The 24,104-nt window shown below is 38.3% G+C and overlaps 1 protein-coding gene across 1 annotated transcript; it reads right to left on the bottom strand.

Moving 5' to 3' along the window:
- Positions 1 to 10,573: 10,573 nt before the first annotated feature.
- LOC138389669 (guanylate-binding protein 1) lies at positions 10,574 to 23,788 on the bottom strand. Its single transcript, XM_069478181.1, has 11 exons — positions 23,709 to 23,788; positions 21,051 to 21,264; positions 18,182 to 18,309; positions 17,165 to 17,274; positions 16,700 to 16,896; positions 15,859 to 16,101; positions 14,725 to 15,005; positions 13,868 to 14,080; positions 12,945 to 13,047; positions 12,515 to 12,708; positions 10,574 to 11,407 (listed from the first exon to the last, which is right to left on the bottom strand). Exons 2-11 carry the CDS (start codon positions 21,244 to 21,246, stop codon positions 11,291 to 11,293), a joined length of 1,782 nt encoding a protein of 593 aa, XP_069334282.1. The 5' UTR covers positions 21,247 to 21,264; positions 23,709 to 23,788; the 3' UTR covers positions 10,574 to 11,290.
- Positions 23,789 to 24,104: the final 316 nt, after the last annotated feature.

Below are 24,104 nucleotides of genomic sequence, written 5' to 3' on the forward strand. Positions count from 1 at the left end.
GCTAAAGAGAATGTGAAAAAGGGATTGTGGATGTATTTGTCGCCTGAGATGCGGGTGAGGGGAAAAAAGCGGAGAAAAACTTTACTTTCCTGAAGAGTAAAATGAGTTTGATCAGCGAAATGAGAGGGAAAGGGGAATGTGAGACTAAAGGAGAAAGATAAATGACACTTTTAAAAGTTAGGACGAGGAAGAACACCATTGGTTACTTCTTTGGGGAGGGTGGTGTTAGCAAAAGGAGAGTTTCTGTTAAAAATCGAGTTTTATGTTTAAATTTTCTTCCTCTTCTATTTTAAAAGGATGAGAGGAGAGGGAGTCGGAGTAGCGTTAGCATTGTTATTCAGGCCTAGAGAAGAACAAAAATAATCTTTGGTTAAAAGGAACTAGATACAAGGAGGTTCAGAAGACAATTAGGTGCGTGGAGAAATTATTGCGTACGATAGAGAATCTACCCCGAGATTGTGAGCTATTGTGAAGGTCATTCATTGCGAACGCTTTCCAGCCAAAAGACCACCAGGAACATATCTGTAAATTAGAAAGTTGGGTTTATTACTTGTTGCAACGAGGGAGAACACACATCCTGGGGAATTATGGGTCATCTCCGTACAGGGTAGAAATAACTCACGATTTGGGCTCATATTAGGTGATTTGGGGGAAGGGTTCAAGGAAATGGAGGTTTGATCTATATTTATTGGGTGTTGTCAGGAAGTGGGGCTAATTCTAAGATCTGGTATCATAATCCATCTTACTTAGAAGGAGGGAGGAAAATGCAAGGCTAAAGCTGTAATTGGCAAAGAAGCAACAATCTTATTAGCTGGGAGAGGAGGATAGTTTGATATTTTTGTAGTTTGCACAGTGACCTTGTTTTTGTCTGTGTTTAAGCAAGATTATTAAGTGATCTTGTTTGTTGTTGCACTTCATCGTGATCACAGAATGACCTTGTCTGATGGTGTTCTGTGAGATTGTTATGTTTTCACAAAGGGTACCACAGCCAGTTTCTAACAATGCTTAGGTTAAGTATCAGTTCAGTTCCTGATTCCAGGGGCTACTTTTCTTTTTCTCACATTTACCAAATATGAATTGAATACAGAGATGGTTAGGCTACTGGGAAGAATGAGGCAGAGAAAGTTATGTCTTAAATCTTACATTCTGATAGGAAGAAAGGCGATAGACAAGTAAACATAAAATGATTTCAGAGGGTGGTAAGTGTTATGAAAGAAACAATGATGGGTGGAGATAGCTGGCTGTTTAAATAGGATGGTCAGGAAAGCCTTCTTTGAGAGGGTGGTATTTGAACCCAGAATTCAATAATAAGGTTTTGCAAAAATGATTCTGGAAAGGAAAACAGCAGTTGAAAAGGCCCTAAATGTGGGAAAAGGGGCTGTAAAGTGACTCCCTGAAATGACTAGCTAATAGGTGTTTTACCCTTATACCTTCTGCTTATTTGTTCTCTGAATAAAAGATGATATAGTCCTTATGTAGATAAGCCCTTTTCCCTTGCCTCATCTAAAGGATTGAAAATTTCCTGAAATGTAGCAGAGAGAAGGCAGTCTTGAATAGTGGATAAGCCAAGTTACCTGGTTTAAATTCCAGCTTTTCAATTTTCTAGCAGTGTGACCTTGGGCAAGTTACTTCATTTTTCTGCAATTCAATTTCCTCATCTGTAAAATGTGGATAATAGAACCTTACTCATAGTGCTCTTGTGGGGACTCAATGATTTAATAGACCAAACAAACAAAAACCAAAAACAAACAAAACTTAGGACAATGCTCAGCCCTTAGTGAGTACTGCAAAATTGTTCCTTAAGAAAAAGGGAAAGAGAATCTTTAGGACGGGGCTGCTAGTTATCTCCCACTATTTGGTATTCTCTTCTTCTATCTGTAGTAATAGAGCCCCCAAATTTCAGCAAAGTACATGGGTGCATGGTATAAAGACTGCATTTCTGGCCTTTGTTATAGCTAGGTTGGCCATATGACCAAATTCTGGCCAATGGCATGTTAAGTGGAAGCTGTATGTGCAGCTGCTGTGAAATGCCTTAAAGGAGCAGTAGGCCCTTCTCATTCCCTTGGTTTGCAGTCTCCCTGCTGGTTTAAGTGCAGTCTTCATGGCTACAGCCCTCTTGGACCACCACATAGAATCTGCAAGTTGAAGATGGTCTAGAGCAATAGAATGAGAGAGAAGGATCCTGAGCCCTGACATCATGGAGCCACCACTCCAGCTTCAGACTCACTATCTATATTTATATAAGAGCGAAATCAACTTTGATTTTGTTTAAGTCTTTTGTATTTGTTTTCTACATTTAGTCATAGTATGCCTGTAATGGTTTACCAACTCTTCTAGTTTGATTCCCAAAGCCATTCCACTTTACTTCTACATGGGCCTTCCAGGTGACAATAGAAGAGTGACAGGAAGAAGAACAAGGTAGAAGATACTAGCAATGCCTTATTATCTGCGAATGCTGCTGAAGAGGTGCCTGTGACTTCTAGGTACTATTAATAAAGGTCAAACAGTCAGAACTACACTTCCTTTTATCCCATAACCCTAGAGCAGTGCTAAGACAGACCTGCTCTAGGAAACATGACAATTAAGTGTGGATTTGTAAGTTCCTAAAGACTTTTGCACCTTACATTACTGCTATGAAGAATTATGTTCACCTTTCAGTCTCAGTAGCTATTTTAAATGCAATATTTGTGTGTGTGTGTTTATATATATTAGAATATTACAGTAAATTAATGCTTCTCGGCCAGGTAATAATAGCTTTACAAACATTAGTTTAAATATTTCAAAAACCAAAACAGGAATTGTAAGTTTACCCATAGAATGGCTAAGGTAACTATGTATCTGTTCATCTTTTGTCTCTCTCTCTCTCTCTCTCTCTATCTATCTACATACACATTTGGCTGAATTGATAGCAACTTAATTGCTAGTATTTGTTTTTTGAACCAATCAGATAGTCCTGCGGTCCCCAACCCCTGGAGCCATGGACTAGTACCAGTCTGTGGCCTGTTAGGAACCCTACTGCACAGCAGAAGGAAAGCAGCAGATGAGCAAGCTGAAGCTTCATCTGTATTTACAGCTGCTCCCCATTGCTGCCACCTGAGCTCAGCCTCCTGTGAGATCAGCAGCAACATTAGATTCTCATAAGAGCTCGAACCCTACTGCAAACTGTGCATGCAAGGGATCTAGGTTGCAGGCTCCTTATGAGAATCGAATGCCTGATGATCTGAGGTGGAGCTGAGGTGGTGATGCTAGCGCTGGGGAGCAGCTGCAAATACAGATTATCATTAGCAGAGAGGTTTGACTCCACAGAGACCATAATAAATCAACTCTCTCCTGTTACCCCTAGGTGGGACCATCTAGTTCAAGGAAAACAAGCTCAGGGCTCCCACTGATTCTGCATTATGGTGAGTTGTATAATTATTTAATTATATATTATAATGTAATAATGATAGAAATAAAGTGCACAATAAATATAATATGCGTGAATCATCCCAAAACCATCCCCCCCGCCCCACCACCCTCTAGTCTGTGGAAAAATTGTCTTTCATAAAACCGGTGGCTAGTGCCAAAAGATTGGGGACTGCTGAGATAGTTTTTACAATCTTTGAACAATTTTGAAGAAGGAAAAATAAATTTGACTTTAAAAATCAGTCTGGTAGGAAAAAATTTATTCAAAATATGAGATCCATATATAAACTATAATAATAAAAATATAATAATAAAAAGTGTACTTGGTGAAAACTTTGATAAGTTCTGTGCCCTTCAAAACATGGACCAGTTGTGCAGCTTCTGGCTAATAGTGTTAGAAAATGTCAATGCACAGATGAGCATCAGTGCATTAGAACCCGGTAGAAATTGCTTGTGTAAGGAAGGTGTCATGTTTCCTTTCTCAGTATGACTTTGCTTCTGGAATTCCTGGTCTACATTTATAATGGATCTTCTAGCTTTCAGAGGCCTCTCACGGACTATATGTGAGTTCTCAGCCCCTGGAGAGTTTCTATGGGGACTGCCCTTTTGTTCCCTGAGTCTGTTACAGTGTGCAATGTCCTCTTGGCATCACTACCAGTCCAAAGTCAGTGCTATATGCTTCATGCCAGATAGATCCCTAGAGCAATGTAAAGAACATAAGTCAACACCAGGTTCTCTAGGTCCTTAAGGGAGAGATAATGATGCAACCCTTTGTGGAGAGTAGAGGGAGAAGGTTCTATTCTAAATAGCACAAAAATTTAAGTAATTATCAAACTCCTCAAATATTCAACATAATGTTTAATAATTAAATGGTTAATGTTCAGGGAGAAGCATCAGGAATGGAGTTAGGGTGATAAACAGTGCATATAAGATATTTATACAGCTAGGTGTGGTGACTCACACCTGTAATCCTAGCACTCTGGGAGGCCAAGATGGGAGAATTGCATGAGGCCAGGAGTTTGAGACCAGTATGAGCAAGAGCGAGACCCCATCTCTACCAAAAAATAGAATTATCTGGGCGTGGTGGCGTGCGCCTGTAGTTTCAGCTACTCAGTAGGCTGAAGCAGGAGGATCATTTGAGCCCAGGAGTTTGAGGTTGCAGTGAGCTATGATGATGCCACGTCATTGTAGCCTAGGTGACAGAGTGAGACCCTGTTTCAAAAAAAAAAAAAATGTTTATTTGTTAAAAAATATTTATTGGGTGGAGTGTGTAATATGTGCCTGGAACCATTCTAGACTGTTGATGCTGTGATGAACAAAAAAGACAAAGACCCTGCCCATTGGCCCTTATATTCTACTAGGCGAGACAGGCAATACATTTGAACAAATTCATCGGTAATACAAAGTAGTGATAAAATATTGTGAAGAAAAATCAAAATTCTGGCCACTAGATGGAGCTCATTGCTTTCCTAACTTCTTTCACAGGCCAGGTTCATTGAGGTGGGTAGGGATACTGAATACCTGACACACAAAGTTGTGTTTGGTGCAGAAGCTTTTTAATTTAATCAGGTCCCATTTATTTATTTTTGTTGTTGCTGTGATTGCCTTTGGGGTCTTCCTCATAAATTCTTTGCCTAGGCCAATGTCTATAAGAGTCTTTCCCACATTTTCTTCTAGAATTCTAATAGTTTCACTCCAAAGGTTTAAGTCTGTTATCCACCGTGATTTGATTTTTGTGAGAGGTGAAAGGTGTGGGTCCTGTTTCAGTCTTCTTTTTTTTTTTGAGACAGAGTCTCACTTTGTTGCCCAGGCTAGAGTGAGTGCCGTGGCGTCAGCTTAGCTCACAGCAACCTCAGACTCCTCGGCTTAAGCGATCCTACTGCCTCAGCCTCCCGAGTAGCTGGGACTACAGGCATGCGCCACTATGCCCGGCTAATTTTTTCTATATAGATTTTTAGTTGTCCATATAATTTCTTTCTATTTTTAGTAGAGACGGGGTCTCATTCTTGCTCAGGCTGGTCTCGAACTCCTGACCTTGAGCGATCCACCCGCCTCGGCCTCCCAGAGTGCTAGGATTACAGGCGTGAGCCACCACGCCCGGCCCTGTTTCAGTCTTCTACATGTGGCTATCCAGTTTTCTCAGCACCATTTATTGAATAAGGATTCTTTTTCCCAGAGTATGTTTTTGTCTGCTTTGTCAAAGATTAGATGGCTATATGAATATGGTTTTATATCTGGATTCTTGATTCTGTTCCACTGGTCTGTGTCCCTGTTCTTGTGCCAATACCAAGCTGTTTTAATAACCACAGCCTCTGATTAAATTAAAAAGCTTCTGCACAGCCAAAGGAACTGTCATGAGAGTAAATAGACAACCTAGAGAATGGGAAAAAATTTTGCATGCTACACATCCGATAAAGAACTGATAACTAGAATCTATTTAGAACTCAGGAAAATCAGCAAGAAAAAATCAAACAACCCTATCAAAAAGTGGGTAAAGGACATGAACAGAAATTTTTCAAAAGAAGACAGAAGAATGGCCAAGAAACATATGAAAAACTGCTCAACATCTCTAATCATCAGGGAAATGCAAATCAAAACCACAATGAGATATGACTTAACTCCAGTGAGAATGGCCTTTATCAAAAAGTCCCATAACAACAAATGTTGGTGTGGATGTGGAGAGACGGGGACATTCATACACTGCTGGTAGGACTGCAAACTAGTGCAACCTCTGTGGAAAGCAATATGGAGATACCTTAAACAGATACAAGTAGACCTTACCATTTGATCCAGCAATTTCATTATTGGGTATCTACCCAAAAGAACAAAAGGCATTCTATAACAAAGATATCTGCACCCGAATGTTTATAGCAGCACAATTCACAATTGCAAAGATGTGGAAACAACCCAAGTGCCCATCAATATATGAGTGGATTAATAAAATGTGGTATATGTATACCATGAAGTACTATTTAGCTATAAGAAACAATGGTGATATAGCACCTCTTGTATTTTCCTGAAAGGAGTTGGAACCCATTCTACTAAGTGAAGTATCCCAAGAATGGAAAAATAAGCACCACAGGTACTCACCATCAAATTGGTTTCTCTGATCATTACCTAAGAGTACATTTAGGAATAACATTGATCGGGTGTCAGGCAGATGTGGGTGGGGAGAGGGGATGGGTGTATACATACATAATGAGTGTGATGTGCACTGTCTAGGTGATGGACACGTTTGAAGCTCTGACTCAGGGAGGGGGGCAAAGGCAATGTACATAACCTAAACTTTTGTACCCCCACAATATGCTGAAATAAGAATAAAAATAAATTTAAAAAAAAGTTGTGTTTGGGTCAACATGAAAGCTTCTCTCTTTATCTCTCTCCTCCCAATTTGAATTTCTTTTTTTATACTAATTGACTCATAAGGCAAAAGCGGGTTAAGACATACTAAGGAGCTGTGTGAACAGTCTTGGTGTAGGGATTAAACCAACTCCTTCCTAAATCATAGATATATGCTATCCTCTCAATTTCCTGGGTATTTAATTTTAGATTTTTATTTGTTTAATATCTGTATTCAGCATAGACTTTTAGATTTTCTTCTTTTTCTCTTTTAGAGACAGGGTGTTGTTTTGTCACCCAAGCTGGAGTGCATAGCTCACTGCAGCCTTGAAAGCCTTGAAAGCCTTGAACTCCTGAGCTCAAGCAATCCTCCTGCCTCAGCCTCCTGAGTAGCTGGGACTGCAGGCACACACTACCACACTTGGCTAAATTTTTTATTTTTTAATTTTTTGTAGAGATGAGATCTTGCTATGTTGCCCATGCTAATTTTAGCTCTTTATGATAGAAGCTACAATCATGTTTCCCAGTCCTTGGTGGAGTACCTTGTAGATAACAAATATCTTGAATGAATAAATTCCTCTAGCCTAAGCAATTGTTGTGTTCTATGTAGTCTCACCTAACTTCCTAGGGGAACTGTTCTGGAGTTAGGTTGGGTAAAAGAAATCTCTATGATAAAAACTGGGAAAATGTGAAAGTTAACCTTTGTTAGGGTTAATTCTAGAAAGAGGGTCTTGATCTCTTTTTTCTCCTGTGCATGGAAGGAACATTATAAGAACTACTAGGGTGATGGAATCTAAGGAGATTCAGGGACTGTGATCTATCCTGACAGTCTCTTGGTCTTAGAATGGCATTTAGCATGGAGATCTGCTGCATGCTGTTAGATTGATAAATATTTCATCTTTTTTGGAATCTATTGTAAATGGTATTGTTTTTTAAATTTTGGTTTCCAGTTGTTCAATTCTTATATGTAGAAACAGTTAAACGTTGATGTTTGTTTGTTGACCTGTATCTTTTGATCTTATTAAACTCACTTACTAGTTCTAAGAGTTTTATTTTAGATTTTCTGGGATTTTATATATTGGCAATTTATGCTATCTGCAAATAAGCACAGTTTTTTTTAATCCTTTCTGATCTGTATGCCTTTTATGTCGTTTTCTTGCCAGTATAATGTTGAATAGGAGTGGTGGCAATGGACATTCTTGTGTTGTTCCTGGATCTGAGGGGCAAACCATTCAGTCTTTCATCAAGTATGGCATTAGCTGTAGGTGTTTTTGTAGATGCTTTTTAACAGTTTGAAGAATTTGACTTCTGCTAGTTTGCTGAATTTTCTTACAAGTGGATGTCATATTTTGTCAAGCTTTTTGGGTATCTATTTATATAATCATGTGTTTTTTCTTTTGTAGACTTTTAGTGTGGTGAATTACATTAATTGATTTCTTGAACTGCCTGGCATTCCCAGGAAAATACCACTTGATTGAGGTGCATTATTTTTGTATATTGCTTGATTTGATTTGCTAATACTATATTGAGGATTTTTGCATATATGTTCATGAGGAATATTGGCCTGTAGTTTTCTTTTTCTGTACTGCCTTTTTCTGATTTGGGTCTCAGGATAATGCTGTGCGCTCACCAAATGAATTGGGAAATGTTCCCTCCTCTTGTATTTTCTGAAAGAAATTGTGTAGAATTGTCATTATTTCTTTTGTAAATGCTTAGTAAAATTTGACAGTCAGGAGGAGCCATCTGGATCTGGAGAATTGCTTCTCAGATTTTTTTTTTTACTGAAAACTCAATTTCTTTAGAAGTTATATGACAGTTTAGGCTATCTACTTTATTGTGGGTGAGTTTTAGTAGTTTGTGCTTTTTGAAAAATTTGTCCATTAATTTGAGTTGTCGAAATTATGCATATAGAGTTTCAGAATGTTGATTTTTAGTTTGCCTATTTGATGTACCAAAGGTTAAAAGTGTATTCTTAAGTCTTTATGTGTGTTGTAATTGTTTGGTAGATGCACTTTCTTTGGCTCAGTTGATTGTCGAGCCTGGACATTTTTATTTGTAAGACAGTTTCGCTGAGGGATTTCTGTTCTTTTTTGGGGGGGGGGGGATTTCTGTTCTTTTGTCAGGATCTCAGTGCTTAATGTGTTCCCTCCCTCTAGATCAGGGGATCTTATATTTCCTTTCGCTAAACTCAGAGAAGGAAAAGTAGCAACTTATCAAGAGAAGATATACAAAGAGAAGATATACAAAGATATACAAACAAGAGAAGATATACTTCTCTAAACTAAGAAGATTTTTGACACAGGAACACCATAAGGGTCAGCAAATGTAGGTCTTAACCTGTGGTAGCTGCAGCAGACTGAAGGTGTATAACCTTGCACTGCCATTTTCTTGTCATCGTTGCACCCAATGACACTCCCAGACCTACTATGTCAGAAAGTCTGAGGAAGGGAAGGGGCCAGGGAATCTTTATATTTAATAAGTTGATTTTAATGCACAGTAGGATTGAGGATCACTGATGAAGGCAAGTAGCCTCCCTGGAGAGAGAGATTTGATTTGTTTTATTCCTGGAGATATTATAGAAAAGCCCTAAACCAGAAGTCAGAGGATTTAGAATCTGGTCTGGACATTGGTGCTACGAAGCTGGGAAGGAAGGAACTTAATTTTGAGGAGTTTCGATTTTCTTATTTTTAAATGGTTAATAAAGAAATCATTATTTCGTTTTGATAGCAGAGTTATTCTCTTCTACTATGAAGTTTCTTCAACTAACAAAAATGTATTTTATTTACTCCTTTGTGGCAATGCAGCTTGGAAAAGAAAATATAAAGCATATCTGCGTAAACATTCCATCTAATATGCTGTAGTCTCACCTGGTCCCCTGTGAAGTTTCAGTTCGAGTGAAGAAATACTGCTTGGCAGCACCGTGCTCAACTGTGAAAGGAGGTGTTTGCTATCTGATTGGACAGAGGGAGTTCAAGGTAAGAAAAGGCCCCAAAGCAGTCGGAAGAGGCATGGTTATTAATGTGGATTTAATGGCACTAACTGCTTCGTTGCTTTTTTCTCATGATGTAATATTTTGAAACACCATATAATTACTTCAAGATTCTAATATATACACTCTAATTCATGTTATTCTTATAAATGTAAGTAACATAAGGCAGGCATATAAAACTTCACCGGTGTTTCTATAAAGCCGAAGTCTGCAAACTATGGCTTATGGGTGCCATTTTTTTTAAAAAATAAAGTTTTACAGGAACACAGCCATGCTCATGTATTTCTGTATTATTTATGGCTGCATTTGTACTATGCAGAGTTGAGTAGAGACAGAGACTGTGTGATCTGCAAAGCCATGCATACCTAGTATCTGGTATTTTACAGAAAGGTAAACCAACCGTTGCTATGAAGACTAAAAGCTTATTTTTTGGTGAAAAACTGAAAAAAGAAAAAAAGATCAAAAATAAAAGGCCTAGTGAAGCACATTTTATTTCTAGCTCAAAATTAATTCTTAATTGCTACAAGAAACATCAACCACTTCCTTAGGACTTTTGACAATTAGGATGAAGTCTACATAAAGTAAGTAATAAGAACATTATTCTATTGATCAAAAAATGTCAAAAACATTCCACATTCTCTTTGGGGATAATCAGTAGGATTTCAAGTATTACTGTTAAGAATTAGGAAAAGACCAGCCTAAGTTTTAGGATTATACACAATCAAATAATTAAATTAGTTCAGTTTTCTAACACATTATCCATCTTCATTTCAAGTCTATCATTTCAAGTCCATCTTTGCGAATTATACCTTATTATAAATAGACAGTGCACAATTGTCATCATGTTACTATGTTTAATCCAATGTCAATTGCTTAAAGATCTAAAATGTCCCATTAAATTTATAATCTGGATGAACTGAACAAGAAGGAAAAGTTTTTATGTTTATGACCCAAAAGTTTTTAAGTTTATGACCCAACTCCAACTCATACTAATGGTTTCTTCCATCTGTCTGTGGAGATTATATATAGATTCTAGATCTTTATATAATATAAAGTGGTTTGCTTTAGCTTAAAGTCCGTAAGTCAGGATTATCCATTGCTAATGTCCTGAAAACACATTATTGTTCATAGACTGGCATTGACAGAATGGAGAACTGTACATTGTCTTCACTAAGAAGCTGGGAGAGTTGTCCCTGACCCATTGTATACCTGGCCAAACTGGTACTCAACTGTGCCCCAAGACTTTTACCTAAGACTTGGATAAGTACCCATTTGTCTACTGCAGATTATCTGGAAGAATACACTTCTCCTGAGTGGTACCAGCTCATGATCCCCCCTGTGCTACTACAGAGGTGAAATTCATCCTTGTTACACAATTGACAATCGTTTTAGAACATGAACATGATTTCAGTTATTGTACTGCCTCTCTTTGCAAACCTCTGGTGTTACAATGCAAGACCTAGTGATTGTCAAGTCAGTGACACTTGTTTTAAATTCTAAAATTGTTTCAGTTATGCCTTGGGTAAGGGTGACAGGAAAGCTCTATTCTTTATGTCTTTAGCTTATGATACATCTCTTTCTTGATCTGCTCATGTTCCTCTGGAGAGTCTGTATCTCATTTTGAAGTCTTCGGCTCTCATTTTGGAATCCCTCCCGGAGCAGTCGGTCCTGTTCCTAAAAAGGGACAAATGGAAGCTGAATAAACTGTAGCATTAACTAAGTCTCTGTATGCTATCTAGTTTCCACATTCATTGATTTTTAAGTGTTTAATTTCTTCTTGAGATTTTCTCTACCCTTAATTTTCATTGTACCTTTTCTTGGGCATTTGAGTTCTGTGATTACTTCTGCTGGGTCTCCTTTAGCTAAGAAAGACTTTCAGCTTATATGTCCTGATACATCTATGAACCTAAATTACCAGTCTTGATTTTTCCCTCATTAATTGTACACAACCTTTGTGGGCAATCTTAATCATATATTTGGTTTCTAATTTTATCTATGTATTATAGACTCTTTTATATACCCACCTACACACATACTATTACGTAAATTTATTTACACATGACACAGAAATAAACATTCTCAAAATCTGATGAGGTGTCTCAGTCTTAGATCAGAAAATTTGATCTAAGCTTCCTCAACTTGGTGGCAGGGGTGGCAGAAGGTAGGGAAGGAAATCAGAGGCCCAGACTAACCATAATGAATTTCTGCACATAGCTCCCAACTCAACACAAACTGGGAGCAGGGCATAGAAAACAGGCAGGAGAGGTGGATTATCACATAGTTGTGAGGGTTGAGTAGTCCTTCTGCTCATACAAGTTCTCTTATAGCTAAATTCATACCAGGTGCAACAGAAAAAATCATTGTGAATTCTACTAAGTGATGAAGACAATTTACCAGCTATGTGACCCTATGAAAGTTATTTAGTCTTTTTGGAAACTGTTTCTCCTCCTAATTAATAGGGACATAGTTCTTGCTTCATATGGTATTAAGCAAGAGATACAGATATTTTTATGATGCCTAGCAGATAATAGCTGCCATTAATTGAAAGATATACTGATAAAGGACTGAATGTTATAAAAATGCAAATAAAAAACTTTCAGTAACTAGAAATAGGCAACAGCCAGGCCAGGCCAGGCCAGACAGGCAGGAACTGAAAACTATAAGTGAGCAAGTAAGGTCCTTTCCTGGGCTTATGTTCTCCCCGCCATACTGAGTTTGTGATCGGGGGGGAAAGGAAAGCAAACAGAAAAACAGCAACCTCAAGGTGATGCCATTGGATACCTCAAGTTTAAGAGCGATGGTCCTCTCTTGCTCTTGCAACAGCTGGGCCCTGTCTCTCTCCATCTTCTCTGTCAATTGTCTTACATGTTCCTGATAGCTCTTATCCTTCTCTTCCATGATCTGCTCATTCTTCTTTTGCAGTTCCTCCAACATTTTTGCTGCAGCCTGTGCAGATTCAGCCTTCACACGTTCCACTGTGGAGGAAAAGGAAGAAGAAAAACTTGTGTGGGGTTATCATGTTGCCTCATTCTTCCCTGTACACTTACCTATCAATGTTGCTGCTAAGCAATAAGCCCTGCTCAGAAACCGCTTCTACGAGTATGATGCGTCTTTGCTCTTTTTGATCTATTTCAAGGATCCCAGTTTTACACAAATTATTTAAACTTTCCAGAGCTTTTGAGACCATCAAACCTCTTGATTCAATCCTCACCTTCAATCTCCCTTTCTTTTTCTGTGAGAGTCTGGTCTGTCTGTAGAATTGCATCAGTCACAGACTCCTTGGACCTCAAGTACGTCTGCAGCATCTCTTCAGCCTTAAAACCCAGAGAACACAGAGTGAGTATCAGGAAATGGCTGTACACATTTGGTCCTGTTTGTGTGCCCACCATCTTTTCATCAAGAAATTGCTCCTCCTGGGCCTGCTGGTCAAGATTCCCCATCACAGGGGCAGACACATGCTCCAGACAGGCCAGCCAAAGCATCCCACTAAGTGGAGTCGATATAGATAATGAGGGTGATATTGCCCTCATTTTTAGAAGGGCGATATAGATAATGAGAAAAAAGGGATGTTGTGTCCTGTGACATAGAGGGCTCTATGTTTGGAGCTATTGGTGCTGTGGTTCCACATGCGCTGAGCTTGCTGGAGAATGAAGCCATCATTCAGAAAGCAGATCAGAGAGATGGAGGTGGAAGAGGAAAGTAAGGCAAGCACAGGGATAAGGGGGAGCAGTGGACAGAGGAAGAGAGGATGATGTTGTGTAAACTCTTTGATCCAGCTGTCCTTAAACCCTGTTTGAAGCCTAAACTGGTGAATTACCTTTTTTGTTTAAGAAGGCATCCATCATTGGGTTTCTGTCTCTTACAACACAAAAAATGCAGCTGTAATAGTATATGATAACAACTTGGTGGTTGATCTGGTAATTCAATATAACTCAATTATTAATTGGCTGCACTCTCTCTGATGAGCACCTGGAAATATCTGGTATGACAGGCTCCCCGTACATGTTATTGAATGAAAGTGTGAATGCTATGCAGACGGTAATGCACATCTGTGCGCAATTACACTTGGTCACATTGGTGTTTCAAGGAGGCACGTCAGCAGTTTCCCATAGTCAACAGATAAATTGTGGTTACCTGTATCCCCTTCCTCGGTTCCTGATGGTACTTTTTCTTCAGGTCTTGTATCTTCTGCATAAAGAGACGATAGCCCCCTGGTATAGAGTAAATACCCTCCTTCACTTCTTCTTCTAGAGGACTGAAAATATCCTGAAGTAAAGCTGAACAACGATCTGATGATGCTTTCAGATTCTGTTTGCAAAAGTCATCCCGCCTTTTTTCTAGCTGGGCCTTTAGTGTAAAAATAGTAAGTAAAAAGAGTAACAGGAAAAGGATGTTAGCTTGATCTCAGAATTTCTGGAAAAGATTCTCAAAAAAAGAAAGGAAAAGAAAATTCCATGACCACTAGAAAAACTGATAGTATCTTAGGAAGACCATGTTCTTCCTCCGGACCTCATCTTTCTACTGAAGTCCCTTCCTTGGAGGTGAAATTCACATGTGTAGACTGATAGCTTTATGCCAATCTTTAGAGGTAAATCTCTGCTTTTTCAGATTGGGCAAATGATTGCATATGGAATAAATGTGGCTCAAATAAGCCTGCTCAAAATAACTAAGACTAAAATTTTATTTGCTTTTGCCAAGAATATCTGATCGGTCTGATAACAGTGGGCATGTAATTTGATTAGAAGCTCTAGTTGTCACTTATATGCATTTAATTAAAAGGAAGACTTTTTTACTGAGAAAAGAAAAATGTTTTAAAACTTTGAGTCTAATAATAAAAGTGGCCCTTCTGATTATTATGATTACAAATATGTAGTTGTCACCATTTGAAAAACTGGTAAGAATTGCTTCTATGAAAATAAATTCTCATTTCATTTCCTGGCAGTACTTTGCCTTCCAAGACACTAATCCAGATAAATTGAGAGAAAAATTACCGCTAATTCCTTTTGAAATAGATGGTCTACATCTTTGAAGGAACTCCTGATGAAGATTTCGATGGCCTCCCTCTCACTGGTCCTGTGCAGGTCCAGCAGCTCCTGGAGGGTCTCTGTGGGCAGCTGCACCTTCTGGCCCATCTGCTGGTCATAGTGGGCAATGGCCTTTTGCACTGCAGCCGAGTTCTCTATCTGGGCCAAGGACAGGACTGCGTTCTCCATGCAGGGCAGATCCCCACTGCTGATGGCACCGACATAGGTCAGCACCAGGCTCTCTAGACCTACCAATAGAGAACAAATGATAATGTTGGTTGGAGGTAGAGTGAAGAAAAGTCTATATTCTGTGTAATTCTGAGCATGTGAATTACCACCTCTTTGCCTCACAGCATCAATGTTCTCAGAATCACCTGGAAGCTTGCTAGAAATGCAGATTCTCAGCCCCTGTCTCAGATCTATTGAATCAGACCCTTCTGTTTGGGAAGATCTCAGATGATATGTATGCACACCAAAGGTTGAGCATTCTTGTTCTAGATTACATAGGCCTGTGTTTATAGAATGTTTGCATTCAATTTAACACTAAGGACCACTAGGACAGAAACCATGTCTATTTCATTTGTGTATGTATATCATCAGCCTGTCCATAGTAAGCATTTGATCAATATTTATGGAATAATTGACACTATCCCCATCAAAAGGAGTCCTCTATTTGGTTTATTCTAGCACAGCATTGTCCAGGAAACCTTTCTGTAGTGATGGAAATGCTCTCTATGTGCTGTCAACTACAGTAGCCACTAGCCACATGTAGATATGAGCCCTTGAAATATAGCCATGTAGTATTTTTAATTTTCTTTATGTTAATTAATTTACATTTAAGTTTAAATAGTCACATTTTTCTAGGCGCTACCATATAGGACAGTGCAGGCAATTTTAAGTGATAGAACTTTTTCCTTTGGCCTTTGCTCTTTTCCCACCAAGAAATTTGACTAACAAAATCTATTAGAAATGTTGGTGCCATCTGTAATTTAACACAACAATAATAGTAAATTTGCATTTTTCAAAGCTGAAAGTAGGTAGATATTATTCCATGCTCCCATAATCTTAACAAAGAGTGAAAGGACTGGGAAGGGAACTCACGAGGTCCATTGACCTTGATGCCTCCTGAAAGTGTTTTAATTTTGGAACTGCTAAAGATGTAGGAACAGAAGACTGCAACTTGTTTCACAAATTCGGGGTCTAGCTCATCATCATGTAGTGTCTGGAGCTGGGATAGTTTCTTCCGGTGAGTAGGCCGATCGAAGATAAAACATTTCTTCTTTGGAAAGAACTTCCTGATACAGAGACGGGGCAGATTAAAATTTTTAACTTTTTGACTGGTACCTGGAAGAACATAAGAAAAGAGATTTTCCTCATATAAGGACTTTCACACTTCTTCTGTAAAGGGCCTAATAGTAAATGTTTTAGGCTTTGCAGGCCAGGTGGTCTCTTCTCCAGGTACTTAGCTCTGTTATTGTAGCATGAAAACAGCCATAGACAACATGTAAATGAATGGGCACAGCATTTATCTAATAAAACCTTGTTTACAAAGACAGCTGGCAGGCTGGATTGGCCATCATTTTTCTGTGGGCCAACACTTGGACTAGTACACTCTAGTACACTCTTCATATTTTAATCTATTTTCTTCACATAAATATCCATTGTAATCCATATTCTATGGCTAAATCACAAACCCTAAGCATGGAGATAAAGTTAACCTAATTATAGCACAGGGAAAGATGAAAACTTGTTCTAGAATAAGGGAGAATATAATTTAAAATCAAATCTATTTATTCAGATATTAAAGAAGCATTAATTCCCAGGAATAGCAACCTGGAGAAATAGACAACTGCAAATGTACTAAAACTATGAATGGTAAACTCAGAAATGATAATTTCCCATGTTTTGTCATTCTCATTTATCAATGGTAAGTCCCTGTTACCTTGCTTTAGCTGCAGGGAATTCTCCAGGTACTCGTCTGCTGAGATGGTTTTTCCATCTGCTTCCAAGTCCAGGGAGAAATCTCTCAGAGTCCACACAAAGTCTGGGAAGAAGCTCACAAACTCAGCTGAATCCTCACCCTCATTCTCATCAGGTGAGGATTTTGCCCTGATTTGATCTGTCAGCTCTGTCACATAGCTGAGTAGTTATCTAAGGAAAAATGGCAAAATGAAGAGTACCACCGTCCTATATAAGGTCCACATATTCCCAAACCGTCATTGTGCCTTTGTTCTTAGCCTAACTGTCTATTCTAAAGTAGATACATGGGATCTTTCCCCTGTACTTGAATTGTTTTTATGTTTTCTCTTTTTGAGCTAAATTCCCCAAGACTCACAGTCAGGCAGCTGGTTTATTAATACAGGTCTCCCCTTTGACTTTTGTACTATTCAGGACCACAAAAGGATACTGCAGTTGGTCCATGGCCTGCTGGTTGATGGTTCCTATGCTGTTGTACACAAAGGTGCTGCTCAGGAGGACGGCCATGGCAAAGATCCAGGAATCATTCTGGTTGTCACCCTGGAAATCAGAACACATCTGGGTCAGCAGCATATTTCATTCTCATGGTAACTTTCCAGAGATCAGTAGTAAAAGTATGTTCATACATTAGAAGTTTTTTTTTTTTTAGATGCATGATCAATAAAAGGAATTCAAATATGAACAAATATTATTGTCCATAGGTCTTGGACTTTGGGTAGTTTTTTGATTAGTATTTTTGGTTTAAACTGATTTTCACTAGGTCCTCTTATGATCATTGGCAGGTAATAATTGTTGCAAAATAAACAGTCAAGGTTGGGTGGTATTCTAAAGCTGTAAATACAATTAAAATTTAAAAAATTCTCTTCTTTTTTAATAGCAACATTGACTCGTATAAGATTAACAACACTTATGGCTATTTTATTGCATAATTATTATGCACCTGGTGCTGACATTATTTGTCTTGTTAGATATTCAAAACAATACCATGAAGCAAATCTAGATCTATTACATCCATTTTACAGATTATAAAGCTGAAGCTAAAAGAAGTCAAATAATTTTTAAGGTCATTAAATTAGTGACAAAGTTTAAATTTAAACACAAAGTCATGGGGGTTCAGTACCCACATCCTTAAATAAATTCTCTGCAGGATTAAGACTCATGACATTGTGTTTATTGTGCTACCTTCATGCAACTGTGTTAACTTGCATAACTTATAGTCTGTTGTTAACAGAATACTGTCTATTTACCACCATGCTCTTCTGCTAGGATTCTGCCTTATGAAAATTGTTTTTACCTCTGGTTGCTAAACTTGGCCTCATGACATGTAAACAGAAATGAGAAGACATATAATGGTTTAGAGCAAGTTCTTATTTAAGAAAAAACTAAAAAGTACATAAAATATTCATAGATGAGGGGCCTATTGAAAAATTGAATCCTTGACCCTTACCTTCTCTACATCTCCCAGGCCTTCGGTGTCCAGCAGAACTAAGGTATGTTCTGGCTTCTTGGGATGAGGCACACACCACATCCAGATTCCTTTGGTGTGAGACTGCACTGTGGAGCCCAGAGAGAAACCTGCGAAGGAGAGAGGGAGTAAGAAGAGGGGAAGGAGATTAAATAGCAGGCAATTCTGGAAATTGATGCAAAAGGTAGCATAACTAGGGTTAAGAGAGATAACCGAAACCACAGTCAGTACTGATCTTATAATCAGAGAAATAGGAAGGTTTGAATATTTAATGCATGAAAAAATTCAGAACTCTTTCATAGTAAAAACAACCAATAAACTAGAAAAACAAGGAAAATACCTTGACATAATAAGGGCCATATGTAAAAAACCCACAGCCTACTTCATACTGAAAGATGAAGACTAAAAGCTTTTGCTTATCAGAAATAAGAAAAGGATGCCCACTTTTACCACTTCTGTTCCACAAAGTATTGGAAGTCCTACCCAGAGTAATTAGGCAAGAAAAGGAAATGGAAGGCATCCAAATTGGAAACAAAAAAATAAAATTATCTCTGTTCACATATGACATGATCTTACATGCAAAAAACCTTAAATATTCCACAAAAAAATCTATTGGAATTAATAAAAGAATTCAGCAAAGTTGCAGCATACAAAATCAGGATGCAGAAATCAATTGCATTTCTATACACTAGCAATGAACAATCTGAAAGGGAAATTATGAAAACAATTCTGTTTACCCTAGCATTAAAATAACAAACTATTGAATAAACTTAACCAAGGAGGTGAAAGACTTGTATAGTAAAAACATTCTTGAAGAAATTAAAGAAGACATGAATATGTAGAAAGATACCCTGTGTTTATGGTTTGGAAGACAATATTCTGAAGATGTCACTACTGCCCAAAGTGATATCCTTATAAAAATCCCAATGACTTCTTTTATATAAATATTAATAGAAAAATCCACACTAATTTTTATATGAAACTTCAGGAAATCCCCCAAATAGACAAAATAATCTTAGAAAGGAAGAACAAAGTTGGAATGTCACACTGTCTAGTTTTTAAACACGTTACAAAACGATGATATTTAAAAGACATAAAGAGTGGCATAAAGACTGACATATAGCCAATGGAATACAATAGAGAGCCCATAACTAAACTCTCACATATATAGTCAAATGATTTTCAATATGGGTGCCGTGATAATTCAATGAAGAAAGGAGAGTATCTTCAACAAATGCCATTGGGAAAACTGGGTATCCACATGCAATAATAAAAAAAAAAAGAAGTTGGACTGTTACCTTATACCATACAAAAATTAACTCAAAGTGGATTAAAGGACTAAACATGAGAGTTAAAACTAGAAAACTCATAGAAGAAAACACAGGGGAAAAACTTCATTATGTCGGATTTGGCAATGATTTGTTTAATATGACCCAAAAGCATAGCCAATAAAAGAAAAAATAGATAAGTTAGACTTCATCAAAATTGAAAATGTTTGTGTGTCAAAGGACACTATCAATAGAATAAAAAAGACAATACATGGAATAGGAGAAACTCTTTGCTATCCATGTATCTGGTAAGGAATTGATATCTAGAAAATATAAAGAATTCCTACAATGCAATACAAACAAACAAACAGTTTAAAAAAGGAGCAAAGGACTTGAATAAACATTTCTCCAGAGAAGACGTACAAATGGCCAAGAAGCACATGAAAAGATGCTCAACATCACCAGTCATTAGGAAAATGCAAATCAAAACCCTCAGGAGATACCACTTCACACCCATTAGGATGGCCACTATAAAAAAAAATAGAAAATAACAAAAGTTGGTGAGGATGTAGAGAAATTAGAAGCCTTGTGCTTTTCTGTTGGGAATGTAAATGGTGCAGTGTGGATAGTGGTAGGGCAGTTACTTAAAAAATTAAGCATGGAATGACTGAATGAGCCAGCAATGTCACCTCTGGGTATATACCCAAAAGAATTGAAAGCAGTGACTTGAACAGGTATTTGTACACCCACGTTCATATCAGCATTATTTATAATGGCCGAAAGCTGGAAACAAACCAAGTGTCCATTGATAGATGAATGGATAAACATATTGGTATACACATACAATTATTCAGCCTTATCAAGGAAGAGATTTTGACACATGCTACAACATTGATGAACCTTGAAGACATTATATAAATTGAAAGAAGCCAGTCACAAAAGGACAAATATTGTCATGATTCTACTTATATAAGGTTCCTATAGTAGCCAAAGTCATACAGACAGAATATAGATTGGTGGGGAGTGGGGAGGGGAGATGGGAGAATGTGGAGCTTTTGTTTATAGAATTTCTGTTGGGGAAGATGAAGAAGTTCTGGAGATGGATGGTGGCGATAGCTGCAAAACAACGTGAATTTAATTAATACCACAGAACTGTACACTTAAAAATGGTTCCAAGAGTAAATTTTTATGTTATGTATATTTTGCAACAATATAAAAAGACTATACTATACAGACTGAAATTTTTTTAACCTTAAAGATCAGTGGAAACTTGCTGTTACCGTGTGAGCATTTTATTAATAATAAATGACTTGTAGTTTATTATGTATACTAATTATTTTTTTACTCCTATGAAAAGAATAATTTATTCTTTTAAAAGGAGAAACTAAGGCATAGTGGGAAGAGTTAGTGAGCGGACTCTTATCCCCTAGAACAGAGTGAAGATAAGAGTTCATTAATGGATAAAAAGTTAGCTTTCAGTATTCATCCCCACCTCTAACTTTGCCTCCTCACATCCCCAGACTGAATGCTGACCGTGGGGGTGGACAGAAGGGACTGGGCAGAGCTCTGCTGGTGCTACTCACCCTTTTTCTGCCCAGCCAGCTTGTTCATCAGGTAGGACTTGCCCGTGCGGTAGAGGCCCACGATAGCCACCACCACCACAGGCTGGGTAATGGCAGACAGGGTCTTCAAGGCTTCTGGATTAACCATCAGTTGCCCTTTGGTGTTCTCAATGAGGCACACTGGGCCTGGCATGCGGAGCTCTGAGGCCATGTCCATGTCCAGGTGTTCCCTTGTCTGCAAGGGAAGGGGTGGAATGAATGAGGATCTTCAGTCTTTTTTTTCTTTTTTAAAAAACATATTTGGAGTAAAAGTTGAATTCCATTACACATATATATTGTACAGTGGTGAAGTCTGGGATTTTAGCGTACTTGCCACCTGAATAGCATACATTGTACCTGATAGGTAATTTTTCATTCTTCACCCCCTTCAACCCTCCCCCCTTTGGAGTCTCCAGGGTCCATTATACCAATTCTGTGTGTCCTTGTGTAGCCATAGTTTAGCTCCCATTTATAAGTGAGAACATGTAGCATTTATTTTTCTGTTCCTGAGTTACTTTGCTTAGGAGAATTTCCAGTCTTTCGCAACTACAAGTGGAGTCATACCATTTCTCAGCATAGCTAAAATTTTTATGTGCATCAATCTGTGAGATAGATGAGGGGAAATTTCTATAATTTGAGAAGTATTATCAATGTAGTTCATTTAAAAAAATGTTAGTATGACAATGACTTATCAACATTCAACTATTCTCATAACCCAAATCTTTCATTTAATTTATTGTGAAAAACTTTACTTTTGGATTCTTGTTTAAAAATTTACACTAGACAATAAATGGAAGATAGAATAGGATTTACAGAATTTATTTTGCATCCTGGCTATATGTAATAAATTCAATATTGATTTATTTACTCATTAATTCTTTTTTTTTTTTTGAGACAAAGTCTCACTCTGTGGCCTGGACTAGAGTGCCGTGGCATCAGCCTAGCTCACAGCAACCTCAAACTCCTGGGCTCAAGTGATCTTCCTGCCTCAGCCTCCTGAGTAGCTGGGACTACAGGCATGCACCACCATGCCAGGCTAATTTTTCTATATATATTTTTAGCTGTCCAGATAATTTCTTTCTATTTTTAGTAGAGATGTGGTCTCGCTCTTGTTCAGGCTGGTCTAGAACTCCTGAGCTCAAACAATCCGCCCGCCTCTGCCTCCCTGAGTGCTAGGATTACAGGCATGAGCCACCGTGCCCAGCCTATTTACTCATTAATTCTTACATTGAATAAAGACCCTCATGAATAAATGTTTCATTGATGAATGCCCTTAGCACAATTTCTAAATATTTTAAAATGTGTTTCTTTCTGTACCTCTAAATATTAATAGTTATGCTTATATCATGGGAATGAAGACTCACAAAACCCCTCACGTTGCCATTCTGGAAGTGGAACCAATATAACCTACTTTTGAAAATTGTATAAAATTATGTGACTGTGTGAAACACAGCACTAGGGGCCCTTCCAAGAGCTTGGAGGGGGCATATGCAAGAGAGGGGCCCTGAAACCTAAGCTTCATTACCTTCACTGTAAATTAGCCTCTAACTCGGTGAGGTAGGGTGCACAATTGTGAATACCGAATGTTTCCAGTAAAGACTATGCAATAAGGATTAAAGGTCAGGAGGCAGATCCAGAGAGCTGGATGGAAGTTGTTTAAGGAAACCTTCTCTGTTTCCAGCCATACACTTTTAGGTTTTCTGTTGTGTTCTGTTTCTCTAGTTGTTAGGAAAGGAGAGGGAGAAATAAATAGGAAGAGGAGCAGTAGAGGGAGTGGGGAGGAGAAGGAGAGTAAGGGATGGAGGAATGAGGCCAGTGCCTTGCCAAGGCATTCAGGGGAGGAGTTTCCAGAAGGTGGATTAAGGTTGTCTGAGGGCAAGGAGAAGTCAAGATAAACAAAGATGTTCCCCTTACTGAGGCTCTACAGGAGATTCTTTAGAGAAGAAGCCCTTTGGTAAAGTAGTGAGAAGGAATTCTACTTGCATGGGGGAGGGGGAGAGTGGGCGTTAAATTAGTAAGTCTGGACTATTTCTGAAGGAAGGAATCCACTCTGAAACAAAGTTCAAATGTGTGGTTAAAAAGCACACTGCTTTCCTGAATCTTCATCTTTCACTCTGGGTTTCAGTTTCTTTCTTTGTCTCTAACAGTGTGAGTGGGGGCTGCTTAGCCTGCATCTCATTCACTGTTCTTTCTTTTTCATGAAAATAACCTATTTGTAGCCCTTTCAATTTCTTAGCTGCAGTAGGAGCAGGACAGAACAAGCCTCATCAATGACAATGGAAGTTTAATTGTGTCCCTAGTCAACACAGACAATGTCAACAGAGAGAAAGGCAATCCTAGTGCATTTCAAACTCTCAGTTTATCCCTTGTCTGCTGGTGCCTAATTCAACACAAGCACAGTAGTGGCACTTAGGGACATGCTGCCCCCATAACATCAGGATTTCATCTGACCTGTGTCCTACTTCAGGCTCAGCTGTAACTTGACTTGGTTCTGGTTATGTTTAAGAAAACTAACTGACCCTTATAAATCCTTTCCCATCCCTGTCCCACCCTTATAGGCACCATGTTCCTGAGCAGAGGCCCTTTAGAGCTGCAGAGAAAGCTCCTCGAAGAAAGAGGAGAAGTTGTAAGGGTTCTTACCTGTTCTTTTTCTCTTTGGTTCAGGTGGAGTGATTTCTATTACTTCTCTGTATCCCGATACCGCTCCAGTGTTGTGGAGCTTCCTGGATTTTCTCTAGTGACCAAATAATGAGAGTTTAAGCCACCTCTGAAATGAATTTAAGTAATATGAAACCGAAAGTACTTTGTTCAAGGCAGTGACTCAACAACCATAAAAGGAATTTCTAGCAGCTGGGAGGGCTTAATATTTCTCAACCAGCAGCTTCAGCTTTTTCTGTGGAAAGAGATCTTAGAGACCATTAGTTGTTTAAAAAAGATGTCCATTATATATGGAATATAATGGAATGTGTCTTAAGATTGGAGGTCAGTTTGAGAATCTTATAATAAGGAGGTATCACATCAATTTTTAGGTCTAAT

The sequence above is a fragment of the Eulemur rufifrons genome, chromosome 8 (assembly GCF_041146395.1).
Source record: "Eulemur rufifrons isolate Redbay chromosome 8, OSU_ERuf_1, whole genome shotgun sequence".
In the NCBI taxonomy this organism is placed as follows: domain Eukaryota; kingdom Metazoa; phylum Chordata; class Mammalia; order Primates; family Lemuridae; genus Eulemur; species Eulemur rufifrons.